Raw genomic sequence first — 11,935 nt, forward strand, 5'->3', positions numbered from 1 at the left:
CCTGGTTTGCAGGTGAAGAAGCTAAGCAAAGGGTAAAAAGTCATTCACAGGTCCTGCAGGACATCTGCGATGGACTAAGAAGCAAATCCATATGCCCTGGTTAACATTAAAGGCTTTTTGTTAAGCAGCTCTGCTCTTGGCACACGGCATAAAGTCCTCGCTTTCAAATGGAATATGTATTAAGATCACCAGCCAACTGGCTTTAGAACTTAAGGCTGCTCACACAAGTAAATCAGTGCACAGACAGTAACAACAAGGGTTTACCTGAACTAGAAAAAACCTATCATAATTTATGAAATAAAAGCATCAAAAGACCAGCTCCATTTACTTCCTTTGTTGGCTTGTCTCCTTTTGGATTTCAGTGGAAGAAAATGGAATCTGTGCAACAATAAACATAGCCAGATTAACATCTAGTTTTATTCTTAGAAAGTTCTGACTAAATGATGTTAAATTTCAGGTGGTGCTTTTTTAGTATAGAAATAATCTGTGATAAAATTTGGTTTCAAGTTTCTGGACATAATTCCATGAATTGGGAGATAAAAACATGATTTCTTACAAAACAGAAACCAGTCCCTTTAAGGACAGTCAAGTCCAAGCTACTGGTGCTTTTGTACCTTTCTACACAGAGGATAGTGAGCCAATAAATGCGATTTCTTGATACAGGATGTTGATTTAGATATAAAAGAAACATAAAATGAATGTGAGAGAACAACACAGCTGTTAAAGCATGATGCTTTTGTTACTGCCAGTCTTTGTGGAGTTCAATTCTGCATGCTGGTGAGAGCCTCGCCAATAAACGCGATTTCTTGATACAAGATGTTGATTTAGATATAAAAGAAACAAAATGAATGTGAGAGAACAACACAGCTGTTAAAGCATGATGCTTTTGTTACTGCCAGTCTTCATGGAGTTCAATTCTGCATGCTGGTGAGAGCCTCCCAGGAAACCAGTCTGCCCTGCAAACAGCAGAACTCCTCATAAAGATGAAAGTAGATTTCAGATCTTTGCTTAGTACTGATTCCAGTTTCTGATGCAGGCTCTGACAGCTGGGGAGAAATGAAATTGGGCGGTTGCTTTGGACTAATGCTCACACACTCAACGTAAATGTCTTCTCTCGTAACTTAGATCCATTTTTCAGAGTCCAAGGAAAAAAAGAGAATTTAAAGAGACCTTCATACAAGCCATTATGAAGAGAAAGTGAACATTTATTTAAAATCCTCATTCACTGGGATAGTATTTCTGTAGATTCCCCACTGCAGTTATTCAAGCTGTGTGCTGGCAGTGACCATTCTGTCATGTAAACTAGTTTAAACTTCTTCTGGATTCTGCGCTTATCCTTGTACTTCTCTGCTTCTACTCTTCTGAGTCACAAATTAACCATGTAATTTCACAGCACACTAAAAATTCCACAGCATTCAGAAGGAGAGATATAGCAAACAGGTTAATTTCAATTGAGATACTTCCGACTTTCACTGTCAATAAGGTGAAAATGAGAGGTTTTTTAACTCAAATATTTTGTCATTCCATTAAAGTAATTTGGTTTTATTATTATACTACATATTACTAATGCATACTCTTGTTCTCTATTAAATCGTTACTATAATAGATGTTTCTCTCTGATGCATAAACATTTCCTAGATTATAGGATTTCAAGGCCTTAGCCTTTCCCTAATATAATTCAGTACGTTTCCACTCCTTTTGAGATTTTGCAAATTATTACTTATCTGACTTTAAGCTTAAAAAGCTGGAGAAAGTATAGTTTCCTTGATTTGTGAAGTAAAAAAAAGAATTGTTCTGACTGTCAGTGAGTAACAGGTTTCTGTAACCAGCATCAGGCGTGGGAGCTATAAGGTGATGAACCCAGTGCTGTTTGTCAGGATGGATGAGAAAGGTACCAAAGTACGTTGTGAGGAAGGTGCCAAGTGGAGGGTGGGGACAGTTATGTCTGAGCCATTACTCACATTGGTACCCAGGAACGAAGCCCACAGTTTATGGTATCAAGCTGAACAGCCACTAGTAGCTCCTGGCATGGATTTAGGTTAAGGCAGAACTGAAAGAGAGGAGTAGTGCCAGAGCAAGGGGTAGGAGAGAGAAGCTGGAAACTTGGAGGAGCTGGAAGTCACTCACTAAAACCCTGCATCCTTACCATTAGACTGTTCATCTATTTAAATATCTGGGTCTCATCTTCTGCTAAACTCAATAAATCTGCTGTACAGTTCTAGCACAGATGAAGCCCACCTAGCTGAGTACAGTAACATGGAAGCAGTGCATGGTAAGAAGCCACAAAGTATATGCAAAGCTTTTGATTCTTTTCAGATTTTTTGGCTCATTTACAACAAACGATTTACAAAGCTGCTAAGAACTTCCTTTGTTTGAGATCAAAGTAGTGTAAGACCAGTACAAGGTATTAATGATGGTGGGGTTTTTTTCATCTTGCTTTTTTTGGGATAAACAATAGAAAAAGAATGTGTGGTGTGCATGTTTAAAAAGTTTTACTTAACTGTTAATCATTAAATGTATAATTGCTAAACTGACAGAAGGCATACAAAGAGCATTATTTCTGTAATGATTTTTTGTATCTCTCAGCCTAGCCTTCCCAAAATACTGATGTTACAAATAAGCTCATTGTTCTGCAGCATGAATTACTGCCAACTGTGGGCTCAAAAATGTTTGTCTGAAATAAAGCTTAATTGTCAGCTCCATTCTATACAACCCAGTTTTTCCCTGCAGTCAACCTCTTGCTTACTTCAGTGAAGAATATTTCTTATCCAGTGAACTTTCTTACTGTAATAACAATGTGAAACTAGGTTTACATACTTCTACAGCAGTCTTTGAATAGTAAGGAAATCTTTTAACCAGTCAATGTGCTTTTATGCTAACCTACATGTGCACAGATTAATCGTTAGGTCTTTCCTTATGCCGCCGTCTTCTGTGGGTATTTATTTTGTTTCATTTTATTTTTTTCAGTTTTGATTCAGCATGAGCTAAGACAACTTTAATGAGGTCAGAGGCTTTTTAAGGCATCCAAAAGGTGAGCACTTTCATCTTGTGTAAACACATCCCCTCCATGAAAGGAAAGCCTGTGGTGCTTAAAAAAGCTACAGGAAAACATTAAAAAGACTATATTAGTTTAGGAAAAAGACTGTTTAGGCTCCATTTATTAGCACTGCAGGTTTCTCATACATTAACAAAGGCATGTATTCCAAGTGAAATGGTCATTTTTAGAACTTTGTTAAGGTCTTTCAATAAAAGGTTTTAACTGAAGAGGGAGGGAGTACTGAGGAGAATAAACCTGCTAAAGATTAATGGTTGTCTTGATGATGATAAAAATTTTATGCAGGTGCAAAGCTTTAGTTTTTTGTTGTTTTGTTGTTGTTTCAGTGACGTTCTAAGCTTTTAAATACAACTTTGTAGTATGTGTCATTTTTTTCATACAAAATAAACAGTTTTAAAAATTAAACTGGTCCAAGTAATTGCCTCATTTATATCAGTCAAATTCCAGTGAACTTCACTAAATTCTGTAGAATGTAGTGTAGAGACAGTAATGAGAAAAACCTCAGATGGATATTATTTAGCCATTGGAGTCCTGCCTGCAACCAGGTAATTAGGAGGAGATGTAGGAAACTCAAGAGGATCTGTTCCTGTTACTAAAGTAATTATGTAATTAGGACAAAAGTAAATCATGTGGGAGCATTTTAGGCCACAGAGAACATATGCCTGCATTTTAGAGAATACTAAGCACAGTATGAAACCCAAGTCCTCATTTTTAAAACCTACTGTAAACAAATCTGAAATAACAATAAACTTGATCTGTGATTTCCAGCTGAGAGTTATGTTGGCACAGCAGAAAAATTGAATCAAAGGTGACTAACTGCTCTGAGCTCTGCTATACAGAAAGCTTATTCAGATAACAGGTACATTGAAAGTGTGAAATCTTTGTGGCAATTAACAAGGCATAGCTACATATCTGAGATAAAGCTAATTCTTTGTAAAACTTGAAGAATGTAGTAAAAAAAATGCCAGTCCACTCAAACACTTGCTCATGAAAGCACTGTTCCAGTCTAACAAAAAGATGTTTTTTAAGTTACTTAGGCACAATATTTTATGTGTCTTTTATTCTCCAACAAGCAGGCACCAAGTGAATTTTTTTTTGAAGTTGAGTCCTGTAGCAATAAAGCAAACTTACGTTTCATTTCTTGTCATTCTCCCACTATGCCTACAGAATTATCCTGTGTATTTCTTGGTCATCCAATACAAAACTAATAGGAAAGAAAGGAGTTAAAAAGAGCTATGAGGGGGGATGACCACTGGAAAAGCGTAAGGTTGTACTAGGGACTGAAGAAAACCAATGCTAAGGGAAAGACTGAAGTAATTAGTATCTGCTTGTATTTTGATACCTGTGAGCTTTTGGCCTAATCCCTAAAGCCCCCGGTGAGCTGTTGCGTTGAGCACTACACCCTCTTTCTCATGAGCTTTACCCCCAGCCTGACTGGGCAGGTGGGATTATAGCACCAGGCATATCTATAGTAGTCCTATCATTGTTCCTAAGAATAACCTTCATCCAGGTTTGCTGTACTAAAAGTGCATAAGGGGTGGGCAGCAGGCAGAAAGGAACAAGCTGTTCCTCAGTGGTCCAGCTTTCTTTAAAGTCAGTTGGAAAAATTACCCTTGTATCAGAAACCAAGTACCTTGTCATTTTCCATTCAGATCACATAAGACAGACATATACCATGAAGATAAAAATGCAATTTTGATGATGGAATTGTTCTCTTACTTTCAGTCCCAAAAAGGGGGGGAAAAACCCTCCAGCCACTACTGAGCACACCTGCTTTACCACATCTGAACATTACACAACATTAGCATTCTGCTGGCAACACAAGTAATCTTCCAGTGCTGGTAATTGTTCTGTAACCTTTCTTCTTGGTCTGTGACCAGTTATCCCATTTAATAAAGCTTGATCCACATTACAAAGAGAGATTTCTTCTAATTATCAGAGGGCTTTATTTTTACTAAATATTTTCTTGCGATAGCTGACTCCTGTCTCTATAAGTAGCAGGCTGCCTAGAGTGTTCCCAGTAGGTGATGACTGATGACTTCAGTGCTGATGACCATGCTCTGAATTTTATCTGGATTGTTTCATGCTGCAATTTTTGTTCATTAAGATTACAGGTCTAATTCTGTGAAAGCTGTTCCAGCTCTACAGGCAGCTTGTGCCCTTTTTAGTTGGTTCTTACTTCAGGTAACTTAAAAATATAATTTTGTTTCGTAAGAAGATATATTTTTTTATTTACTTTGCTGGCACCCCAAGAAAAATGACATTAAGCTGAAGAACAGTAACAGGAAGAGGGAAACTCAACTTTTATCTCATTTTAAAGATGGGAACATATCCACTTGAGAAGACAGACTAAGTGGTTTTAACCTTACTTTGCTCTCCCACTCTTGTAGAGGTTTGATTCAGGCTTATAAAATTATCCTGCAGGGACAGACCTTTATTTACAGACTTGCATTTTTAATCAACAAAACTTTCACATCCTCTTCTATCATTCAAGCCAACAGTAGCCTGCATAATTTCCAGTGGTCTTGCTACTATAGCACGTCTCACCATAAGCTTTTGAAAATCCACCCAAGAAGAAAATTACTGATCTCCATAATCCTGCAGCAAGCCTGCTATGGGAACGTAAGTTAGTTTGTTTAAAGTTAGCCTGGCTAGATCTACACTATACTGCAGTGACTGGGATGTATTATGCTTGAAGTTTTGACTGTGGGAGAAAATAACTTAGCTGGCTAACGCTATGCTTGGTCACATTTCATACACTAAAATTCAACGGGATGCTTTCAAAGGCTTTTCGAAATAGAGCAGCCATCCTTGATTTGTTGGGAAGAGCTTCCCAGTGACAGGAAATAAGGCAAAATAAACAACAACAAACTAGACAATTGGAGTGAGCATTGCCAGAATAAAACATTTCCCTAGCCAATTATTAGGAAGTTCAATCTTACATACTCAGAGCTTGGGAGATAGGTCTTAGTTAATTCAGCTAAAAGTTCCCATATGAGAAAATACTACAGATTCTAGCAGAAATTAAACTGAAATAGAATTTTATGGAAATGATTTTGCAAAGCTGAAAGAAAAAAATGCAGAAATAATAGAAAATTATGTCATTCTGCGGACATTCTACAGCAGCTGTGACAACTCTGCATGTCAGAAACCATCCATTCTACAGATACTCCAAACCAGTTAAGAGAGCTCTAAGCAAGTCTTGTATCAGTTCTGGATAACTCTAAATTGGTTTAAGCTAAGGACTTCCATTCCCTATGCAGTTCTGTCAAATTTTGACTGTTTGTTTTACAAATGTCTACAAAACCAGATGGAGAAGTTTGAGGTGAAAATTATTTGCAACAACTTCTGTAGTCCTTTTTCTGGGTCTCTGAATCGAAGACCAAAGAAAATCAGAGGAAAGTGCCACTGCATTTAGTGACCTTATTATGGGAGCTCTAGAAGGCAAATTAGTATCATTTGGAGCTTCTGAAAAATTGAAGGGTTAAGGACGCAACAGGAATTAAAAGCTGCTTTTTGAGATACATGGTGCTGAACTGCCACAACCTTCTGGCAGTGGTGGTAAAACCCTGATTTAAGCACTAAATCACTGCACTAAGCACTAAATCAGCACTAAGCAGTGTAGCCCTGAAATGGTTGGGATTAACAGCTACACCTAACGAGTGTGTCCAGCAATACCAGTTTCCTCTTGTAAAAGAAATAACCACAGTAACTCTGTGGTACAAGCTGGCGAACAGTAACTTTTCATTGGTGGCTTACATGTACTACTGAGGATAAAAATTCAATCTGTTTGGAAGGTGTTGATAACCCAGGTAGTAAGTCTTGCCTATTGATGTCTAGATAACCGTACAGAGTTATCTGCTCTTCGACAAGAATCATGAAAAGAGAAAATCTTGCTGAATCAAAATGAATTTTTTGCTATGGCTTCATATTCACCTTATGACAAATTTACATACAGGAATAGATGATTAAATGGTTTGACTTAAATCCATTTTGGTTTTCTTTTTAAGTATAATACAATTCAGATTACCCAAGCTCTTTCTTCCTCTTTGTTCTCTTCAGTGGTGATAACCAGGAAATGGTAACAGTCTTGCATGCCAGAAAGCAACATGGGGCAATACTTTTATTGTATGATGGGATGGAAATAATTTCTGTTTAGTTATTAGAGATTGTGCAGCAGGGGTTTACAGATACCAGAACTCTGTTCAAAGCTCCTGAAATCAGAGGCAAAGTTCGGTCAGTCTGCATTTTTCATGGGAAAATGAGAACTCTTTATAAAGCTAGCACTATACAAACCTCTGTGATCTGATCTTAAAGGACATAATCAGCAGAATTTTTTGCATCTGAAATACAATGTTTCTGTGGCATTTCTGGCAGCAAGAATAGGTTGAGTAGGGGATTGAGAGTTCTTCTACTGTTAAGTGAACATAATTCCATTTGTCATGCACATCTGTGCAGAGGTGAAGTACTCATATTGCCCTGCTTTTTTTTGTAGTATTATTAGTTCTTGGGTCTTTCTTATGAGCTCTACTGTGGATCAAACTGTTTTCTTCTTTTCATCTATGGAATTTCTTACTAGCTGTTATTTTTAAGTGAGACTTTGTTTTCTCACATGCCTCATGGAAATATAGGCAAATGTGGAAAACATCTACTGGAAAAATCTCCATACTTCAGCAGGCCCAAAGGATTTAATAATCAGCATGAGATTTTCTTCCTCTCAATTACTGACTCTTTTGTTTAAGAAAAATAGTACTAATACTAAACAAACAAACAGAAACCCCCAGTTGCTTCTCTTTCTCAGTGTTTACTTTTGGATGTCTTCCAGAATAATCTTTTGACTGTGGTTGCTGACTTCCTGGGCTAAGGCAGCACTCCCTAGCCTCAATATTACCAGAGGGGCTTTGGGTATTTTTTTTTTTTTGTCAGGGAGGAGCTAGTATTCTGGTTTTGTTGTTTTGGGTTGGTTTTGTTGTTGTTTTTTGTTTGGTTTTAACAGAAAAAGCAGCAGAAAGCACAAGTCAAATTAAGGACTGATTCACTGACTCCAACATCTGTCCAGAAACGTGTCAGCCATGTGTTATGGCGAGAGGGAGAAAAACCTTCTGGTAGAAACTTTAAATTTGGAAAAATTTTTAAATGTGCCATCCTTTCCTGTAAGAAATCTTACACTTTAGCCCCTTCAAATTATTGCATATGAGGAGTGCATAACACTCTCCTCAAACTTCAGGTTGGCTGAACTTTTCAAAATAAACAACTACTTGCTTGCTTCATTTCCACTTGCTGATGCACTTAAGAGTAGAAAGCTAGCTGAAGATACGGCCAATTGCAGGTTTATTCAGCCTGTAAGTCATGGTGTATTGGACCAACAGACTACAGCTCTTATTCCTTCCCCCACCTACCATCAGGATCTGGTGAGAAAGAAAGCACTTCCACGCTCTCTGGCCAGCAAGGTTTTGTAATTCATTGCTAATCCAAATGACATAAGAACATAGCATTTTTTTCCATTCAGCAAATAGCAAATGGGATGGCTTGGGTGAAATTTAAAGCCTTGCATCAGCCTGACATGGACCACTGGTCCCTGACAGCTCTTCACACATCTGCTTTGCCCATTAGCTGGCCCAGGGCCAGCAGTGGCTGCTGCCGATTAGAAAGGGGAAGACTTGAAGCGGGAGTGGGAGTAGGAGAGGATCAAATGCTGTCCTTGGAGCAACTGAAAATTTTATTTTAAACCAAGATTAGCAGTACATGAAGAAAGGAAATGCTGGCTGATTATCTGGGTCAGCTAGAGTCAAGATTCGACAAAGACGTTAAATCAAGAGTTTAATCAATTTATTTAATGAAAAAAGGTTCAGTGCAGTGAGAGTCAAGGTGATGCATTCTGTAAGAGGAGGAAAGGATAGGAGAGCAAGAAAAAGAAGGCATGATGTCTTCAAACCAATGCTGGCAGCATTTCTTTTTGGAGTTTGAAGGAATTACAGGAGAGAAAATCTTCATCTTAAAGCTCTGACACACTCTATAGAGAGCCTTATACTGTGAGTATCCTAAGAACTGGTGATGTGGCTAAAGGCTACCACATTCAGGATCCAAAAATCCGTTACTTACCTCTTCCCTGTGATTCTTTATTGGCATACAGAGAATACTCTGAGTCTTATATCCTGTGATCTGGTCGACTTCTGCATTGAATCTTGGATCCTGATACAAGAGAAAGATATAATTAATTGACTACTTGCCTAAAGACCAGTTCTTTTTCTTCCCTGGTTTAAAGGTTAAGAAAAGTACAATATTTGACTTAACTGTTACCCAGGATAATAAAGGTTCCATTACTAGCTAATAATTATATAAAGTTGTTACTATTAGTGTGTCAAAACAACAACAAAAAACATTTATGTGGAATGTGAGCGCTTGTGGGTAAATTCTCCACAGTATTTTTAGTCACAGAACTCCAGTTTTGCAGACAATTACTTACACTCACAATTTCATTTGTTTTGGTGCAGAACATCTTACATCCTTATACAAGCAGAAATACAAACATTTAAGTGTCCAAAGCTAGAATTGCAAATATTGGTGTGCATATAGCTGGTTAAGATGGGGCTGAAAATCTGACTGCTAATGTCAAGCTTACATAATTTATTTTGATGTTAGCATTCCTCTAGCATTAGTCACGGCTACGTTTCTGTATATGCATGTATATATAATACATGTATTATAACCAAAAACTTGGTGCCAGGTTTGAATCTTGACTGGTTTAAGACAATATATCTCCAAATACATATAGTAAAATAGCAATATTACATCAGCTGATAATATGGCTTTTTCTTCTTTCAAGAATTGTTCAAGATAAATTTTCTTGCTTTACCTCATATGCATTTTTGATGTTCAGAGGCTGGCCTATAGCTGCTACATGACCCACAATGCCCTTGTTCCATTCTAGGCGAATGCAGTTGTTGGAAGCTTCTTCCAGGGTGGAGCCTTCTGCCACATCAAACAGCCTGCTTACAAGAAACTTCTCATTTGAGCTATCCTCACAGACCAAAAACAGTGAATAGCGATCAGCTGCTATAAGCTCATGGATATGTAGGAAAATTTTATGGCAAAGTGCTGTGACATCTAAGTGACTAGAAATATCTTTCACAAGTTCTAATAGTCTTGAGCACTGATCCCCTGCACTGGTCTCAATCCTTGGAGATTGCAGAGGCATCTGTTCCTTCTTTTCAGAGCCAAAGAGGAAGCTCACTGCTCCTTCTGAGTCCTTGACAACAATAGGCCTTAAGGGTCTGTCAAATTCAGAGGCAGAGATTTTCCTTGCTGGTGTCCCAGAGTTGGTGGTCTCAGCACAGGCAGGCTGGTGACAAGCACAGGATTCACTCTGGGACTTTGTTCCCTCCTTGCAGACCGGGATGGTATGAACTCTCTCAGCAAACCATGCATTAACCATTTCTCTGTAAAACAAAAATAAAAATACAGTGAGTGAGGTAAGTTAAGAATCCTCAGGAACTAATACATATCTGAAGCTGACACTGCAAAGAGGATAACTTTAAACCTTTTCATACAGTGGACATCAGTGCACCTTTAGTACTGCTCTGTATGAATATTCTTCAATTTTACACAGCACTTAGCCTAGATTAAGCAGTAATGTTTTATGCCCCATAAAAAGGAAGCTATTGCTGCCTAAAGGAAATACCTGAAAAGGGCAGAGGAAGACTGCTTATGCTGTGGCTTTCAGAATATAGAAGATCAGAAGTTTACACTGTAATTTTGTGCTTGAAACGTTCTGGTCCTTCCTATTCCTAAGATTTGGATTTCTGTGTAAGGTGTATGTCTATTTGTATGAAGACAAACTTCCTGTTTTACTAGACAATTTCTAAATTTTAAAAAGATCATTTTGAACTTTAGTTCTTTCTGTCAAATTACCTGCAGCCCTTCCTATTTTTATGTTACCTAGACACTATTTTTGAATTAACTTCCCCAGCTCTCTCAGAGTTAATGAACAACGCTGTTTTGACTCAAGGTACTAAAGTTTTGCTTAAAAACTGTCAGAAAGAAACATGAATATTTCTAATTTAAACCCCTTCAAAACAATGAAGAGACAGGCTGTTTTCATGCATCTCTCCTACTTCCTTTCCTTGCAGATGAAACTCATTGCCTAACTCAACTCAAAATACTGAATACCCCCAAAATTATATTTCTGAAGAGTTTATCATTAATTTTAAAAAGTCACATCTCTAGTATTTAATTGTGTTTCTCAAACAAACTTAGCACTAGAATGTCAACCCTAATAACGTCCTCACAAAATACAGCATATCTTGAATTATCCATAAGCATACATATCATCAATAACATGAGTATACTTTTTCTCGTCACTATAATATTTTCTTGTCCAAAATCTGTTGTTTGGGGTTTTTTAAATACAGAGCTTTTTATTTCATTTACTCAGTGTTGAGGATTCCTCATAGCACACGATCTGTTCTCAGAATAAATGTTTTTTCTGAATTACATAACGTATGGGCCTAAGAACAGCAAAAATCCTATTAAAAAGTCTGATCTTTTGGAAGCCTTTCATGGTGGTCATGTTTTAAATTTGGGATATTTTTTATTTGCTCTGCAGACCACAGGAATTTCAAGAGTGAAGCTGAATGAAAGCATGGAAATGAGTCAGGTTAGTCAGCCGCTGATCGGTTACATGCATCAGTATATGTTAAATATGAAAAGCACTGTACGTAGCTTTTTTTCCTTACAGAACAGCTTCATCTGTGTTACAGAATTCAATACTGCAAGTGCAATTAACCATTAATTCAAAGTACAGTAACCAATTAAAATCTAAAGTCCACCAATATTATTTTTATTAGCAAGCAATCCACAACAGGAAACTTTTGTTTTCTA

At 37.4% G+C, this 11,935-nt stretch overlaps 1 protein-coding gene across 1 annotated transcript in view; it reads right to left on the reverse strand.

Moving 5' to 3' along the window:
• PDE5A (phosphodiesterase 5A, cGMP-specific) overlaps positions 1–11,935 on the reverse strand; it is a 48,762-nt gene that overhangs the window by 29,121 nt on the left and 7,706 nt on the right. The window contains exons 3-4 of the mRNA XM_010082001.1: positions 9,912–10,494; positions 9,158–9,247 (exon numbers count right to left, since the gene is read on the reverse strand). Coding sequence (XP_010080303.1) covers positions 9,158–9,247; positions 9,912–10,494 — 673 coding nt within the window. The remainder of the gene's footprint in view (positions 1–9,157; positions 9,248–9,911; positions 10,495–11,935) is intronic.

This window comes from Pterocles gutturalis, unplaced genomic scaffold (assembly GCF_000699245.1).
Source record: "Pterocles gutturalis isolate BGI_N339 unplaced genomic scaffold, ASM69924v1 scaffold9209, whole genome shotgun sequence".
In the NCBI taxonomy this organism is placed as follows: Eukaryota; Metazoa; Chordata; class Aves; order Pterocliformes; family Pteroclidae; genus Pterocles; species Pterocles gutturalis.